Source organism: Protopterus annectens, chromosome 8.part0 (genome assembly GCF_019279795.1).
Source record: "Protopterus annectens isolate FY-2018-M chromosome 8.part0, PAN1.0, whole genome shotgun sequence".
Taxonomy (NCBI): domain Eukaryota; kingdom Metazoa; phylum Chordata; order Ceratodontiformes; family Protopteridae; genus Protopterus; species Protopterus annectens.
The window spans coordinates 645,612,205-645,632,248 of NC_056741.1; the positions used below are offsets into that span (position 1 = coordinate 645,612,205).

General features: G+C 36.5%; 1 protein-coding gene across 3 annotated transcripts in view; it reads left to right on the forward strand.

Annotated features, from left to right (window-relative positions):
- LOC122808962 (sodium- and chloride-dependent GABA transporter 2-like) overlaps nt 1-20,044 on the forward strand; it is a 1,071,132-nt gene that overhangs the window by 649,509 nt on the left and 401,579 nt on the right. For all 3 annotated transcript variants that reach the window (XM_044080126.1, XM_044080127.1, XM_044080128.1), the window contains one exon: nt 11,228-11,352. In XM_044080126.1, coding sequence (XP_043936061.1) covers nt 11,228-11,352 — 125 coding nt within the window. The remainder of the gene's footprint in view (nt 1-11,227; nt 11,353-20,044) is intronic.

Consider the following 20,044-nt stretch of genomic DNA (forward strand, 5'->3'; position numbering starts at 1 on the left):
AGCAGTAATCCACAACTGTGTGTGGGTATATCAGGATTTACCCACTGTTGATGTGGTTTGGTCATAAGAGTGAAGCCTAAGTTATTAAACAAATCCAACTATGGATAACTCCTGATATACCCACAAACAGGAGTGGATTATTGCTTTTATACAATAATAATATTTAAGAAAAAAATTACTTACCTTTCTTAAATTCTCTTTTTTATACTGGTGCACTGCTCATGCATATGGGGCTTACATCCCCAAGCTTGCACAGTGTATCAATGGAGGAAAAGCGATGGAGAAAGCAATCTCTATTGCTGTTTGTTTTTTTTTAACTGTTGAAAAATAGACATTTACAGGGACAGCACAAAAATATGAGGAGTATGTTTCTGTCTTAGATTTGCAGAATGTACCTGATTTTTGTCATATTTTATTGTATCCTCCAGTATATGCCAATAGAAAAGTTTGGCTGCTCAATGGTACTTCAGCGGACAAATATTTTTCTGTTGGTGTGCTCTTGATTTACAATGGGCACACTGGTTGGGCCGTCCAATAAGCGTGCTTACTTTTGAATATTAATGAGCCATTATTGTACAATGAAGACTACATCATAAAGAAATTTAATTTTTGTAAGCATATTACAATCCTTACATGATCTAGAATAACTTGTTATCTTTCAAGTCTTTGAACTGATCTCATGATGCTCCTCCGTATCTAATCTAAAGTAAGATCCTTCTTACATAAAATATAATTTAAACGTGATTGCTGATAGGCAAAACCTAATTGTAAAATTATTAAAAAGGTGGTAAGTTCTGTAATAATGTTTCTGTTTAAACAAATGGTGTGCGCTCTGTTTTATGTGATAGCAGCTTCCTTGTAGGATGGTATAGTTTTACTTAGAGATTTTTTAAAGAATGCTGAAAAAGCTGTTTAAAGCTAGCGGTATTGTATTGCATTGCTAGTGGATGGGAAGATCTGAAAGGGAAAGTAAATAAAGTGTGGACATTTTAAGAGGTGGGCAATCAAGAGCTACAAGAATGGGGAAGTGAGTAAAATCAGAATTATTCACAGGGAAATCTTTTCTTGTAGATTCAAACTAGGAAACCTTCACCTGTTACCTTAAATAGTTTTTTTCACTTGATTCTATTTTAATGGAGATAGTTAGAATACACTGTACTAGTTTAGCTTGTCTAATTGCAGTGAATGGATAAGTGGACCTATGCAGGGACAGATGAGTGGACCTATGCAGGGACAGATGCCAGGCTGTGGCAGGGAGGCTTGTTTGTGCTGAATATTGGCACTAGTGTGAATGGACTCATCTGGGACTTTTTGCTAAATGTGACACAGAGGTTTGGTGCTAATTATACTGATAACTGTGTAAATGGATCTCTGTGAGACTGCCTACCTTGATGTGGTACAGAGATTTGTTACAGTGCTGCATGCTATGTAAAGTGTGCCTGCTGTCATACAGAAATTTGTTGTAATGCTGCACTGTAACCAAAATACAGTCTGTGTGATGTAGCCTATAGTTAATATTCGGCAAAGAAAAAAGCATTCTTCAGGAGGATGATACTATATGTACCATAGTAGTGTTGCAGTATGCCATTGTGTGACCTCAGCCTGTATCATTTTGCAGGGCAAGTGTGATATGGTTTGTCTGCTAAAGTTTATAATTTCCTGGCTAGGATGTTCTAGTAGCACTTATTTTAAAATTGTTCATGTTCAGCTGTTAGCTGCCTAGCTTCACAATTTGTACCATTTCTGTTTCTATATGCTGTTGCTTGTGGCACTTTTTTTTAGCTAGATGCAGTCTCCCTCTTTAGCTTGCTGCAGACTCTTTTTTTCTCCAAATGCACCATGCTGATTTTAGAACAATTGCTTCTTGATAACCAAATCTAAGAGTTAATGCAATGCATTCTATTCCTGGCTTCTGAATGAATGCTGTAACCAGATATGATGTATTCCAAGAGTTGATGCACATACTGTTGGCTGCCTGATAGCCCTCTGTCTGATTCAAAGAATTATGTATTTGCTAAAAAAAAAAAAAGCCTCATTCTATAGATGCCCACATGAAGATTAAATTCCTTTTCTGATGTGATGTTTTATTTTTGCCTAAATACATCTCTCTTGCTCTCACTCTCACTCCCAGCCATCTGTCTCTCTATTTATTATATAAATAATGGGGGGGTGGGAGGATGACATAATGGTTAAGGTGTTTACCTAAAAGACACAAGGTGCAGGGTTTGATTCTCACATGGGGTAACTGGCTAGGCTTCAAATGGCCCAAAAGGGCAGTTAGCCTAGTACTAATCTATGAACCTATGAACCTATTTACTTGATAACCAGGTGGGTGAACTAGTCATAGGATCCATTTCATTTGTGACCCAGGGATAACGCAGCCAACAAATGAGCAACAGCTTACAGGACACTGACTTAGTAACCAATATTTTTGCCTTATATAAATGTCACACAGTAATAAAGTAAACTTATACAAAAAGAAATAAAGATGATAACTTTTAAAATATATATCTGAGAATAATTGTGCAGTAAATTGAACATGACTAAGTGCCAAAGAAGAAAACAAAACCTACATGCTTGACAGTGAATCATTTCATAAAAACTGATCTTGGGATATTTACTCTAATTACTAGCCACTCGGTGGTGGTGCTGCGGTAGCGTTGTCGCCTCACAGTAAGATGTTTTGTTCGATTCTCAGCTAAAGCGTCTTCTGTGCGGCGACATGTGTGAATGGGCATACCTTCGTTGAAGGTTGTGCATCAGGGCTGGCAACTTGGCATGTAAAAATCTACCGCCAATCATTAGCAGACCGGATTTCCTCTGTGGCGACCCCTAACCAGGAAAAGCTGAAAGACAGACACACACACACACACACACACACACACACACACACACACACACACACACACACACACACACTAGCCACATTTAAATAATAGATTCTCATTGTAAGAGCCAGATCATGGTCAAATGGGGCCCTAGGGAGGGTACTGGATTAATGAATCGGGCCCCCGCCACAGCAGTCCCACCCCACAGCAGCTGCCCCCCCCGCCCCCACACACACACAGCCTTTCCAGTGTATCATTACTTGGGTATTTCTCCCCAGTCACCATAAACACTGTTCAAACCTGTCAGTTTACATACTCTTTTCTTCCTTGCTTCTACAATGATTACAGATATTTGGATTTAATTTAAAACTATTTCAAATTTTATAGCACAAGCACTGATAGCCATTTGCTAAACAAAACAATACTCTCTCAGAATGAAAACAGACTTATTAGATTGAACAGTAAGATTCTCTGCCCTTGTTAGAGTGTGTTTTAAATTTGTAGTTTTGAACATTTTTTCCAGTAAGTAATGGAACAAAACATATGAGCCAGTAATGATGAAACTAGCCATTTCAGAATATTTCAACCATAAAAGGCCACTCAAACTTCATTACAATCTGCCATTGTCAGTCAATATGCACCATATTTGCAGAAGTAAAAGTCATTTGATTAATTCCACATTAAAGAGATCTGGAACTAATGAAGAGATTGCTGGTGGCAAACAACTTTATATTTTTGTGTTTCATCTACAAATTCAGTGTCTGTTGCCCTTGAAGAATAAATTGCCTATATTATATTAAAAACATGGTAAACTGGTAATATTGCAGTAAGGAATGATTATCAAACCCACATCAGACTCATAGTTACTAGTCATCTCATTTAAAGGACACAGTCTGAAGTGCAGTACACCCCCAAAGTACACTACAGTATCAGCAATCCATCCACAAGGTGTGCGAGTTGAATCCCCCAAAGTACACTACAGTATCAGCAATCCATCCACAAGGTGTGCGAGTTGAATCCACAACGTTTTATACCAAAGGCAAGTTATACTACCTATTGTGATACTAATGCAGCTTTCAAACTGTATAGCATGAACACTGATGGCCACTTCCTAAATAAAACAGTTGCACATTGAAAACAGACTTAGTATGAGCAACAGTAAACTATTCTTCTCTTGAAACTAACATTTCTTGAAAATGCACTGAAACTCACAATTTCTAGAAAATGTACATGCTCTGAAACTCCATTTTTTGAACGTGCACTAAAACTTACAATTCCTTGAAAAATGCACTGAAACTGTTAACATACATTTCAACCTCTTAACATAAGAAATCTGGGCAAAACCTAAAATAATGGGTGGACAAAGGCCCAAAATCAGGGACACCTTTTAATTACTGCTCTTATAAACTTAGAAAGTTGCTGGAATAATATGTTTTGCATCAGCATGCATTTTATGATGGATAAAAATTTTGAAATACAACTGTCTGTTGTTATTTAGATTATTTAGTGATGTCAGATTTGCCAGAAAACCACAAGTTTTATGAGGAACAGATGAGAAATATGAAGCAAAAATCTGGATAATTGAGGTATCACTCTCAAGTAGCCAGGTAGTTGGTGTAGAGGATTCAGGCTCTTGTTTCCTGTAACCAAGGTAGAGGATTTGAGCCTGAGCAAGTTAACTAACTTGCCATCCCTAATTAGGGCATTGTATACAGACACACACGCACCCACATGCATGTGCACACAGACACACACACACGCATGTGCGTAGAAACACACACACACACACACACACACACACACACACACACACACACACACACACACACACACACACACACACACACACACACACACAGAACTTACCAAAAGATTCCTTGGAATGAATGTCTGTCTCTTTTCAAGAAGAATAAAAGGATCTCAAGAACCCAAGCAACTTTAATTTCCACACATGTGGAAAAGAAGCAGCAACAGTAATAAAAATATGTGTGTGTCGACAACACACTGTTACTTAGGATGTGCAACTGCCTAGGCTCTGGATGTGTTCATTGTATATTGAAGATTCAACAGTGCAAGTCCCAAAACTCCAAGAAATTAATTAGGATTTAGGGCAATATGTATATTAACTCTGAAATATTTCCTTCCTCAAGGAGCAGTGATCTCAGAGTTAAATTATATAAGTTGTGGTGGTGTGTTGGTGCAGGGGGCTTGCTCTTCCTGCAAAGAAACTTGAATGTGCAACAGTGAGTTTTCACACTTTGCTGTTACATGTGATACTGCACTTAATTTTTTTGAAGCTTGGGACTTACATTGCAAAGTCTCAAACTTCTGATAACGCACTTTAAATAATTACTCAACAACTGTTAAATTAAAGCATAAACACAACCAATTAAAACACTAGTTTAGTGTGGCATATTTTCAGGATTTCCAAAATTATTGTATTAAACTATTCTGTAGGCCCATTTCTTTCCTTCTGTGAATCAGAGCATAGAAAAAATAAACAGATATTGCTCACCTTTATTAGGATTATATATCTCTTTAAGTGTCATTTATGATTGCTGGTAAAATATTGATGCTAAAAATCAAGTGGAATACTCCTATTTTATTTTGATTTATTTACATGTAAATTATAACATGTATTTCGTAACCTGGAAAATGTCATTATAATTAGCAGATTAAGACCAGTCTGCTGAAAGAAACATGATTAACACATATGGTGCTTCCATATACGTATTGTTGCCACACATAATTCTGGAAGGTCTGACAGGCAGCCTTCTGGGATGTTGTATAGTATACATTGCTTATAATTATTTTCAGGTAATATGAGTTGTATTTTTGTCCCTGTTATTTTAAGTCTGTTAAACAATATGTATCTAGTCTAACCTCCGAAAACAGAATCTCCAGGAAGCCCTTTCTTGGAACAAGGAATTTAAAGAAAATTTAAAGCAAACGTAAATGCAGTAGTAACATTTAGTTTCTTGTTGCAAATATGCATTGCCAGAGAAGTCATAAAAGCAGGAAAACAGTTTCATAATATAACACCAGAGGAATACTGCCATTTGATTTCTAATATTAAATATTATTTTATTGTAAGGAAAATATTTTTATGGGATGTGTGTTACATATGGGCACCTAGAATGTTTTCCACATTTGGGATCCAATGCTAGAAAATAAGTGGTTGATGCAAGTCAGGAATGTTTGGGTGAAAAGAATGTGAACAAAGGTGCAGAACAGTAATGCAGACACACTTGTAGGTATTAACGTGCAACTGTTTGCACATAAGGTATTAGTTAAAAGATTAATCTATAGAAAGACAGCCAAACAGTATAACTTCCAACACATTTCAGTGAACTACTTAATCTGGATGATGTACTTTTATTAGGTATTATTGACTATATACAAATAATAGGAAGAATAGGATTTGTCTGACCTGTGCTGCAGGATGTAATAGCTGTTCTTTTGATGACAGATTAAACCAGAATCCTAAGTGCCTAAATTGGTGGTAGCTTGATGGCTATGATAGATGTTAAAGATCCCATGGCAATTATCTGAAGGAATGGAGGAATTCCCCTGTGTCCTGGTCAGATTTCTCCACTCTGTAAAATTACCATCTCAGGTCTTTAAAGAAAATGGGCCTAGTAGGGCTAACCCGGAAAAAAAGTAAATAAATACACATATTTTTCAAGCAAGCTTTTTTTTCTCAGTTCCTAAATGATTGATATAAGATTAACTTCATTGGAAGACTATATATGTATTTTTTCTGTTTAATAACTTTGTTCTTGCTCTGTGTGTACCATCTCCTGTTAACGACTGCATCAAGGAAGACAATGTGCTACGTAATAGACACATATATGACGATAATAATGCATATCCTACATCACCTACTTCCCAAACCTGGGGCTTAAAATATCAGAATCAGCCTCTCTATGCCCAACAACAGTCAGATTAGAGCAATTTATTAGTGAAGAGAACATCCAACAAGAAAATGGTGATAATAAAGCAATAACCGACCACATGGTGTGGTATATTGAAGATTTACCCATGGTTGGTGTGGTTTAATCATGAGGGCAAAGCCTGAGTGATTAAATAAAGCCTGCCGTGGGTAAATTTCAATATACCACAACCACGGAGTCAGTTATTGCTATTATACAATTACATTATTTAAAAAAAAATACTTACTTTTCTTAAATAATGTCTTTGTATAATGGCACATTACTGTTCTTCCACTGGTTGTGGTACACTGCTTCCCTGTTTTGATGGACTGAGCATGCATATGGGACTTGCGTCCCACACATACCCAGTACATTAATGCTTAGAAATGGAAGCAATGGAGAAAAGAAAGTCTCCATTGCTCCGTTTTTTCTTTTTTTTTTATTTGTTTAAAAATATATATTTTGAGGACTTTATACCAATGGAAAAAAGTCTGGGCGACCAGACCTTTTTCCATTGGTATATTGTGGGATTTACAAAGGGCAAGCTGGCCAATCCATGTGCATGTTTTGGAATATTAATGTGGGGGTCATTGTATAATAACCATTTTAGATCTAGAAGAATATCCGGAATTGAGAAGGTCTGGGAGCCTCAGAATGAAACAACAAGACCGGATAGGTCAACTACATCACTAAGGAAGTACTCCTCAGAGGGAGGATTTCAGAGGGGCAGAGGATTGCCACAAGCATCCCTGAGGGGCAGACAAAACAGAGAGGTCAGTCCAACACCTATTATTACCAATGGAGGAACAACAACTGAACCGGATACCTCAGAATTTTTCAGATATTATAACACCGTCAGATGAGGTTAGTAGACCAGTATTAATGAACGATCGATCAGATGCTCATATTGATCAAATGTCACAAAATTATAACATTATAAAAAATTATGCAGGAGATTACTAATCATATAAATGTATATGCTCTGGATAGTTTAGAATTGTTCTGTAGAGGGTTCACCTTTGTCCTGTGTCGATCAACTGATGTTGCATACGCATTAATGTATTTAAAATGCTTTATAAGAAAACTGCATATTAATATTATGTTTCAAAATATTGAAACAATGACTGAAACACTAAGGTTATCCAGTACATTTAATCCCCCATTGTACCTGGACATCCAGCTATTTGAAAAAAAATATGAGTTGGATATTAGGAGTACATTGAAAAATAAATCAATAGGAACAAATCTGAACAATCTTACAGAAACTGAAAAAACTTAAACTACATGAATTAAAAAAATAACACTGAAATAACACCGAAATCAGGTACATGAAACCTGACAAGGGGGAGGATTGGTAGTAATGAACAATAGTGATTATGCATAAAATGAAACCGCTGATGATAGATGAAGCATATACCCCAGTATCCATCAATGAATTAAATGGGGCTTTCAGACCAATTTAAAATAACAAATAAGATCTTTTTATCCATCAACAAATTACCACTGAAGAATACAACTACCTTAATGTGACAAACCTGCTTACCCCTTATATTTTTGGTGTGCCAAAAATCCATAAAAATATTTCACAACCCCTGAGACCAATAGTGGATGGAAGAGGGAGTATTACAAATCCATGTGCAAAATTCCTTGATTTCAAACTAAAGACTTTCTTAGAACAACAAACCTTTTGTTTGGAGTGATTCATGGGAATTTTGTGAAAAAAATGAATATACCATACAAACAATGCTGTATATTTATTACCATTGATATACAGGATCTTTACACTATAATTCCCCCCATGGGATTGGTCTTAAATGGTTCCTAGAATCTCTCTTTAATAAAAATATCCCACAGGAATAAGTCAACCTATTTAAGCAATTACTCAAAACTATACTAAATAATAACTTTATAATCTTTGACAAACAGCTTTACTTACAAAATCAAGCAGCGACACTGGCCATGGGCTCCTCCTGTGGGTGGTTGTATGCTAATATGGTAAAGAATCAGTGGGAAAAGAAATATTTACTCAATTCCATATTCTTTTCTAGCTGTAAATTCCATACCAGATTCCTGGATGATTTATGGATTTTATGGGAGGATGAGCATGATTTATTCCATATTTCATTGACTACATCAATCAGAATACAAACTTTCTGAAATTTACTTTTATATCCATACTGAACACATTGCTTACTTGGACATTTGGCTTAGAAAGGATAATACTAACAAGAGATTCTTATCGAAAAATTTTCATAATCCAATGTACTGAAATTGCTTTTTACATTATACTAGGGCACGCCCTTTATTACAGAAAAAAAAACTGTGGTCAAGTGTCAATTTGTGCGAGCAGCAATGATGTTTAGCCTGGAGGAGGACTTTTGAGGCGAATATTTGAACTTAAAAATCTATGTTCCTGAAAAGAGGTTATCCTTGAGAATTTATTGAAAATGCAATGTGTGAGGTTATGAATAAAAGGGAAAAGAAGGTGTTCAAACCCATTCTGAGTAATGACAACAAGTGTAGTACGAGAGGGGAAAATGGGCACACAAAACCATGCTCTGATTGATAAACACAAGAACATTAAAAATGCATTCATTACCACTTTTTCATACTAAAGTTATAAGATCAAGAACGTTTTGGAGAAAAATTGGTCAATGATGACAGATAATAGAAATATAAAGGAAGATATTGGTACTAGACCTTGTGTAATATACAGGAAAGGCACAAATTTAAAATCATTACTCGAATATCATAGCATTAATAAAAACAACAATGCACTTACTGTACATATATCACGAGGGCAACTGAAATTTGTGTAAATAATTTTACAATTAAAATTAATGGTAAATTTGACTGATATAGCACTAGAGTTATTTATTGTGCTATTTATAATGCATGCCCTGGGTTCTATGTTGGTAAGAGAGAAAGAAGGTTAAAAGACTGCATCTATGAACATTTATATGACATCAGAAAAAGAAAGGAATCAGATGCTCTTTCAAAATATATGCAAGTGAACCCAGGGCATGAGTTTAAGTTTTTTTATATTTGAACAATTGCCTTTGGATGAAAGGGGAGAGTCATGGACAATGAAGTTGGAAAAATGTGAATTGTACTGGCAACTGAGAGGAAATGCCAATTGCTGGCCAGGATTAAATGATCAAGTGTCCATTAATTGCCTTCTAAAACTAAAGGCTACTATTAGTTGACATTTTAAGACTTTTTTTACTTTTTACTTTTTATTGCCTTAAAATATTGGTTACTTTAATATATTTTTTAATGTTCGTGTCTAGGGAAATACTGTATAAACATGTGGCCTATTAAAACCTATGGTTGCAGTGGTTGTGGCACAGGCAATGAATGAATGGAATAAAACATACAGGATATAAAACCCCAATGACTCTGTTTTAGCATTTATCTGAAGAAGTTTTTATTTGTAAAAATTAAAGCACTCATCATTTTTATACTGTATGATTTTATTTTTGGGTTTTATTGGTATTTGGATTAATAAAAGTGTTCATATCTGGGTTCTTTCAGTCTGGAGGAGTTCTTGGACCATATGTTATGCTTTCAAAGGCGGTGTTATACTAAGTACCTTACACAGCTGTTCTTTGCCTCTGTTATTCTCTTTTCTCAGAAAGGTTCCTAAACAGACTCCATTCTTTAGAATAAAAAAGTTATAGTTATTTTTTTCTGCTTATATTTCATTTAGAATACTTTGAGATTTCTAATAAGACAGGATGCTTTCTGAACCATCTTAGATATGGTTTCAACATCCAAGTTCTCATTATTGCCTTCCATTGTCATTGCTTAAGTCTTTCTATGGGGCCTTGAGTCTTGACATATACTTTAGACATGACTGATGCCTGATGGTTTACTAAAATCTTTCATGCATGCCACCTCATCCATTATTTTGAGAAATTTATACTTGCTAGTATTGTGTAGTGTGACTGCATGACTAGAATTTTTGTGCCTGATATCTATTTATTTATTTATTTATTAACTTTGTTAATTGGGTAGTTAGGCTAGGCTACAGACCATTTTCAGTGATGACCAGGCCAAGATAGGGATTTACAAGTTTCAACAGATAGTTACAATTCTTTGTTATATCCTTACTGAATTATCTAATATGAAAACGATAACAGAAAAAAATTTCAGAATAAGATAGTCTGTTGGTGCATTACTCTAGAGTTGATGAGATACTTTGCTGTATGTTGTTCAAATGTTTATTCTGGTGAGTTATAAACTACCCGATATTAACATACCACCATGCAAGTTAGTCAAGGAACAGTTTAATCATTACTTATATATATAATCATTCTGCAGTGATCCATTCCCAGAGAATGCTGTAACAGGTCTACCCCTCTCAAAAATGTTAGTGATGCATAAGTAAAACTGAATGCAGTGTATATGTATTAAAATATGATAACATTATTATTTCTTCATCTCTTATTTGTTTTTTTTTTCCAGGGACTCCATTGCCTTGTGTTTTCTTAATAGTGGGACCAGCTTTGTAGCTGGTTTTGCCATATTCTCTATTCTTGGGTTCATGTCATATGAGCAGCAAGTACCTATTTCTGAAGTGGCAGAGTCTGGTAAGTGGCCACAGATCTGGCACAATTTAATTTGAAATCTTTCTTCTTCCCTCTTTTTTTTACCTCGCATTTCTATCCTCCCTCCATTCCTTCCTTTTATCACCTCTTTCATAATTTGGACTAGCAGTGAGACGGCTAAAGGCACTGTTCATTTTTCTCCTTGCTAATGTTCTTATCGCTGGTGACAGTATTTTAAATACAGTTTAAATGCAGGTCCTGTCCTTAGGTGTGCTGAGAATGAATGTAAAGGAACTGTTTTTTAAATCCTAACTCATCTATTTTTTTACCAGCATGCAGTGGCATTCTTGCTCACCTTCCAGTTGTCACTCTTCCTGACCAGGTTTCATTGATTCAGTCCCTCAAAGGAAAGATTCAGGCAAGGTAGAGCTGACTTCTGCCATGCATCACTTCACATTTATTTCAGCAAGGCCTACCAAAGTTACCTGTTCCCCAACACATGGCCATACAAGGTCTTTCAATTCTGTGATATGCACACATTCATGCAACCAATATATATATATATATATATATATATATATATATATATATATATATATATATATATTTATTTATTTTTATTTGACACGTCTTTACTGGGAAAGTCCAACTGGGTGGGTGTGCATTTTCAGTGGAGGCCTAGATAGAAAAGCTCCAGAGATGATTAGCATATTACATTAGCTTATTGCAGAGCAACAGTGAATGTTTTCACATCCAAAAAAGAATATACAATAATGGATAGCACATCATTTTACATATATTAGATGAAACATACTTGTACGTTAATTACAGACATTAGATACTACTAATGGGACTATATGCAAGAGACAAGTGGTCTTTACAATTATATGATTCAGATCAGTACGATTCTGGTTGATAGTTAAATAATTTTGTTTATTATAATGTACTTAGTAAACATATCTTATAGAACAGGTTTGAGAGAGGAGGTGAAGTACAGGACAGGAAAAGTAGGATATAGAAACTTGTTTATTAGCAGAGTGTGGGATACAGATAGGGAAGAAGCAAAAGGGAGAATGAAAAGTTAGGGACTGTATAGGGATAGTAGTTGTATAAAGTACAGGAAAAACAGGCAAGAAACTATCAATTGTATAAAATATAACAGCAAGGTGGAGGGTAATGCTGTTGCAGTTACAAATTAAGGAAATATTAAATATGGTTGATGTAGTTTTATTGTAGTGTTGTTTAAACACGTTGCATTTCAGTTACTTGAGTTTTGGCTTTTGTTTTCCCTCATTTATGATTCTGCTTTTGCTTTTCAAGCTTTTTCAGTGGGACTCTGCCTTTCTCTCTCTTTACACTTCATAATCTTGAAATACTGAAATCTCAAATTTCAGTATCTCGAGACCATGAAGCCGAAAATCCATAAAGCCGAAACCCCAGAAGTGCGAAATTTATATATAAACACACACACACACACACACACACACACACACACACACACACATATATATATATATATATATATATATATATATATATATATATATATATATATATATATATATATATGCAGAGTTTTCTGGAAAATTGTGTTCTTTGAATGCAAATTTCACTGTGTAATTTTTCTAGATGCTACTTTGGATGTGCTATGCTATAGTCTACTCATTAGAAGATTTACTGTATGTGGGATTTTGAAAGAAAAGTATTTGGTTTTCTTTTGCAATCAAATGGAAATCAACTGGAATGTTTGTAGTACTTTGGCTGAAGTGTTTTTGGCAGGGTATATAGGGCTTTGTTGATTTGTGTACTCACTTGATGCAGTTTTGCAATACACTGAGGTCCAACAAAATGAGCTACCAATATGGAAGATTATTCTCTTTGAAAAGATAGATAGATAGATAAATAGATAGATAGACAGAGAGAGAGAAATATAGATGCATACAGACAGATTTGTAAAATATATGATAATATGTATTTTTCTCCTAATTTTGTGTGTGTGTGTGTGTGTCTGTGTCTGTTTCTATACATTTGTATATGAAATACTGGTATACCTTCATATGTGCAAAGGCACATTTCTGAATGTCCTTAAACGCAAACCATTTAGCTGAATTCTGTCACGCTGACTTCCCTAAAGTTCATAAAAATATCGAATTTCGACATTCCCGATCGCTCCTCCTCCGAAATGAGTGCTACCGTGGGTTTAAAAGGGGGCGAGGTTTTGTAATTCGGTGCTACGTTTTTTGCGATTTTAGAATTTCGCACTTTGCGGCAGCAGGGTTGAAGATGTGGCCGTTGAACTTATGAAGGTATGCCTGAAATACCATGTACTGTAAATATAGAGAACACATTTTGTTTTGTTTTTTTCCAAAATGTTTTTATTCATTTTATAACACATTACTTTAACAGTATAGTAACAAGAAAAAACAAACTATAAACGAGAACACATTTTGTGATTGTATCAATCACTGCAGAAAACTTGTTCAGAAAACCTGCACTGCAAGATATTTCATTTACCACACAATTATATCTCTGCATATTCCATTTATCAATTTTTTTATTTTATTTTCTCTCCATGCAACTAGCCATCAGTTGACCACAGTGCCTTCCTCATTTGCTGTGTCTACCTAACCTTCCTCTACTCCCTTGAACTTTCTTTGATGGGCTGGGCCAGCAAAGAGACTGGGGTACCCAGGACAGTGTAATTTTGCTGCCTTGTTTTTTTTTTCTACATTATCTTTCCCTGTGTACACCCAGCATGTACCAAAGGTTGGACTTACAATGGGTGATCACAGATGAAGTGTTTCTCTTTTCCACAAAGGGCTGATGTAACAAACCTCCCCACTCATCCTCAGTAGCACTCTGCAGTATTTTTCCCAGTCTCTACCAGCTAAATCATAGTTCATTGTGTATCCCTGGAAGAAGGTCCCTCCCATCTCTTCCTCCCTTAGGATGGAAATGTCCATCCTCCTCTGCCAGTGCCTCAGACACCTGAACTGTTAATCTAACCCAAGTCATCAGGGCTGCAATAAGGACTGTATCTCTCTGCACCATAGCAGTGGCCGACTTTATAGTTTTTATTACTGTAGCTAATCGATTTTAATGGATTGTGGTAAATGTGCACTTCGCCCATGGAATAATTTTTAAGAATGTTGAGTCATGAATATATTTCTACTGAAGTTCTGATGTAAGTTTGAATTGTTTTTGCTCTTTTTGTTGTTTTGTTGAAATATTTTAGTAGTGTAGTGAGTAATACATTATTATGCATACTTTAATTATGTGTTTAGATTAATTCTATATAGTATAAATATTTAGATCTGGTTTTGTTTTTTTGGTAACACTATTTTCAAGTTGGTTGGTTATGACTGTGTTTTTTTATTATGGCATTTTCTTCTGTTATTTTTTTTTTTTTAGAGTTCATTAGATTTCATTTTTGTGTGTTTAACAAGGTTTGTACAGCGTTTTTTGTAGAGTATGTCTGCAAATCATTGATGTGTGCATTACATTTTGAATTTCTTCACTATTTGTGTAAAAGTGACAGGAGTTACGATGACTGATAATACAGAAAGAATATTGATAGACTTCAGTAGAGTATTTGTACATACTTGAAGATGATGCTGGCAGAGGGATGATAAAATATCTTGTAGCACTGAACAGTGTTTTTAGGGGCCTCTCCACCCTTCACACCCCCTTTTCTTAAATATACCAACTTTATATTCTCATAAATATAAACTCACTATGTTGCACTGACTGTCATCTCTTGGAGTTACAGAATGACAAACTTAACTTGGTAAATGTAACATCTGTGGAACAGAATCAGGTAGTTAAGCAGCAGCTAAAGAAATGTTGAAAGGTTGTTTGGAAGCGTGAATGTACATATGCACGCGTTCACAAACACAGATGTACCTGCACGTGCATAGATACTATCTCACACACACACACACACACACACACACACACACACACACACACACACACACACACACACACACACACACACACACACATGCACCCTCTCACTACAAAAAAAATAACATCTTGAGTTGATAAGCTATTTTAGCTTTCTTTTCTGAGACCTATCCATACTTGATACCTTGTGATGTATTGCTCTTTCCCATGAGAAATGTGGAAAATGGTTGGCAGTCCACCTCTGAGGTAGCAAGTACACAGTTTAGGAGCCACTGTTAGCTGTTGCTTGGCCCATGTGAAGCCCTTTTTGCCTAAGCAAAAGTAAAATCATGCCATCAGTGTGTTCAGGGTTCAACTGAAAATTTCTGGCATGGTTATACAGGTAGACTGCCCCAGGTATAGCAGTGGTGATAAGAAAGTGATTTCCTTTATTTTACCACAAAGTTTACTTCAGCATTTGTGTTCAGAACTGTTTTGTGCTAATAGTAGTCACATTCAACTGCCGATAAACTGTTACTGATAAACCTTCCTTGGACATATCTGATCTTACTACCAAATTTAGGATGCCTTTTGTGGCAACACTAAGCATTGCAACCCAAATTAATGTTGAAGTCATGTGAGCCTTTATTAACAACATATTATCTTTCATAGGGATGACTCATAAACTGCAAATACCATGAATCATAATCACTCTGCCTTTCAAGACTAGGTTTGGGTACCTTATGAAGAATAATGACTTTGTATTTGAAATCTAATTATTTGTTAAACTGCAAGTAAAATAATCATTGACAACCTTTTTCAGCCAAGATCCAGGTAATGTAGATAAGAATACAGAAAATCAATCTATCTATCTATCTATCTATCTATCTATCTATCTATCTATCTGTCTGTCTATCTATCTATCTATCTATCTATCTATCTATCTATCTATCTATCTACCTATATATAAAGAGATAAACAGAAGCCTTTATCTTCCCAGGGACAGGAATGCTCCTATATGCCTTCCCCTCTCCCTGATAACCAGGGTGCTTTTAAAGATAAAGAAGGAATATCTAAAAATAGTCTGGGTAACTTCCTTTTGGCCCAGATGACATTGGATGTTCATCATTATATCACTACTGCAGTAGCCTAAACAATATGGGTTATGCCCTGCCAAGGACATGATAACCATCCAGTATCCAAACATTTAGGACACCATCCACACATCCTATCCACTGAAGGGTAGAAGGAAAGCCATATAAAATCAGTGGTTAAAGCAACAATCCTCTTGCTGTCAAGGTGGGATCTTCCTACTGGCTTTGAGTGATCAATGATCGGCTAATGTTTCACTAAGGATGTGCAAAGTAAGTACTCTTCTGTGCTAAATCTTCCACATTATTTTTTTGTCCCTCAGGGGAAATGTTTACTTTTATAAAATAAATTGTTATTTAGGATAACATGCATTTATTGTGGTTGTCACTAAAACCTAGTAGTCCAAAAAGTTGATTTTTTTGTTAGGTTACTTGTTTTAAAATCACTTTTTGTGCAAAATTTTTACTTTTTTAGTGAAAAAGTTTAGATAGTTTTAACTAGTGGTTTTGGGGGTTGTCACTAAATATTTTCCTCAAAACTCTATTTTTCCAGTAAAGAGGTTCACCAATTAATTCAGGCACATCTACCCACTTGTCAGGCACTTACTTTGGGCTAACCATGGACCAGGCTTCAGGCTCTTCAGTTTTTACCGCCCCCATCTGCAAAAAGTAAACTTTCTTGTGAGTCTTGAATAGTCAAGCTGGCTTCCTCACTGCCTCAGCTGCAGATGTGTGGCTCTGCTGTGGCCAAATGAGGTACTTTGGTCCCCTCATCATCTTCTCTTGATCCTGTTGGAGTTGCTCCTCAAGAACCCACTTAGGACTAGTAGTTTCCCACATCCTGTGTGACTGTTGGGTTGTCTTTGCTGGGCAAGGGAGAACCACTCTTGCCTGTCACATGGGAAGGAGTGGAGAATATTCTACTACAAAATGTATCATTGGTGCCCGATTCCTAGCAAAGAACTCCTAGAAAGAGAAAAAGAAAAAACAAAATACATTTTTTGCCTCCTGTTCCAGAATGAACAGACGGGGAAGACCGGCTGGGATTTCAAAAGGGTTATTGCAAGCCTTTCATTCTTTTAATCCTGCACTCTAACTGAATACAAAAATGCAGCTCAGACACTATCTTGAAAGAGTAAGGACCCTCAAGACTTCAGATCAACTGTTTATAAAGGTAAGAAAAAGGGACAATCAGTACCGGGGCAAGATAAAAGAAGAAGAAGTGTCAAAACACTTCCCAAATGGTTGTCTTGGAGTATTTTGCTACTCTCAGCATAACAAGTCTATTCCAGGCAAGGCCAGTGACCATTCTCCCAGGGCCTTGGATTATTCTGTAACCTTTTAGAAAGGGGCAGATTCTAGCAGTCTTCTAGGGGCAGCAATGTGGTCATCTATACATATTTTTGCAAAACGTTACAAATTAGATTTCTTTTCCAGGTCCACAGCAAGTTTTGGCAGGACTATTCTCTAGGGGGCTTTTGGGCTCTGACACGGTTTCCTCCACCCTTCCTTTCAAAGCTCTGGTAATCTACCTGAACAACTTAAACTACAATCCACTCTGCTACAGGCCCCATGAAGGCTCAGTGTCTCTCCGACCTAACACCACTCTTAAGTATTCAACTCCGGTACCACCTTTAACATTCCTATAAGAAAAGTGCAGTCCGGGTCTGAACTGTCTGCAAACAGCTACAGTTAACTTTGAACCTAACACCACTCTTAAGTATTCAACTCCGGTACCACCTTTAACATTCCTATAAGAAAAGTGCAGTCCGGTCTGAACTGTCTGCAAACAGCTACAGTTAACTTTGAACCTAACACCACTCTTAAGTATTCAACTCCGGTACCACCTTTAACATTCCTATAAGAAAAGTGCAGTCCGGTCTGAACTGTCTGCAAACAGCTACAGTTAACTTTGAACCTAACACCACTCTTAAGTATTCAACTCCGGTACCACCTTTAACATTCCTATAAGAAAAGTGCAGTCCGGGTCTGAACTGTCTGCAAACAGCTACAGTTAACTTTGAACCTAACACCACTCTTAAGTATTCAACTCCGTACCACCTTTAACATTCCTATAAGAAAAGTGCAGTCCGGGTCTGAACTGTCTGCAAACAGCTACAGTTAACTTTGAACCTAACACCACTCTTAAGTATTCAACTCCGTACCACCTTTAACATTCCTATAAGAAAAGTGCAGTCCGGTCTGAACTGTCTGCAAACAGCTACAGTTAACTTTGAACCTAACACCACTCTTAAGTATTCAACTCCGTACCACCTTTAACATTCCTATAAGAAAAGTGCAGTCCGGGTCTGAACTGTCTGCAAACAGCTACAGTTAACTTTGAACCTAACACCACTCTTAAGTATTCAACTCGGTACCACCTTTAACATTCCTATAAGAAAAGTGCAGTCCGGGTCTGAACTGTCTGCAAACAGCTACAGTTAACTTTGAACCTAACACCACTCTTAAGTATTCAACTCCGGTACCACCTTTAACATTCCTATAAGAAAAGTGCAGTCCGGTCTGAACTGTCTGCAAACAGCTACAGTTAACTTTGAACCTAACACCACTCTTAAGTATTCAACTCCGTACCACCTTTAACATTCCTATAAGAAAAGTGCAGTCCGGGTCTGAACTGTCTGCAAACAGCTACAGTTAACTTTGAACCTAACACCACTCTTAAGTATTCAACTCCGGTACCACCTTTAACATTTCTATAAGAAAAGTGTAGTCCGGGTCTGAACTGTCTGCAAACAGCTACAGTTAACTTTGAACCTAACACCACTCTTAAGTATTCAACTCCGGTACCACCTTTAACATTCCTATAAGAAAAGTGCAGTCCGGGTCTGAACTGTCTGCAAACAGCTACAGTTAACTTTGAACCTAACACCACTCTTAAGTATTCAACTCGTACCACCTTTAACATTCCTATAAGAAAAGTGCAGTCCGGGTCTGAACTGTCTGCAAACAGCTACAGTTAACTTTGAACCTAACACCACTCTTAAGTATTCAACTCCGGTACCACCTTTAACATTCCTATAAGAAAAGTGCAGTCCGGTCTGAACTGTCTGCAAACAGCTACAGTTAACTTTGAACCTAACACCACTCTTAAGTATTCAACTCGTACCACCTTTAACATTTCTATAAGAAAAGTGTAGTCCGGTCTGAACTGTCTGCAAACAGCTACAGTTAACTTTGAACCTAACACCACTCTTAAGTATTCAACTCGTACCACCTTTAACATTCGTATAAGAAAAGTGCAGTCGGGTGCTGAACTATCTGCAAACACCTACAGTTAACTTTGAACCTAACACCACTCTTAAGTATTCAACTCCGGTACCACCTTTAACATTCCTATAAGAAAAGTGCAGTCCGGGTCTGAACTGTCTGCAAACAGCTACAGTTAACTTTGAACCTAACACCACTCTTAAGTATTCAACTCCGGTACCACCTTTAACATTCCTATAAGAAAAGTGCAGTCCGGTCTGAACTGTCTGCAAACAGCTACAGTTAACTTTGAACCTAACACCACTCTTAAGTATTCAACTCCGGTACCACCTTTAACATTCCTATAAGAAAAGTGCAGTCCTGAACTGTCTGCAAACAGCTACAGTTAACTTTGAACCTAACACCACTCTTAAGTATTCAACTCGGTACCACCTTTAACATTCCTATAAGAAAAGTGCAGTCCGGTCTGAACTGTCTGCAAACAGCTACAGTTAACTTTGAACCTAACACCACTCTTAAGTATTCAACTC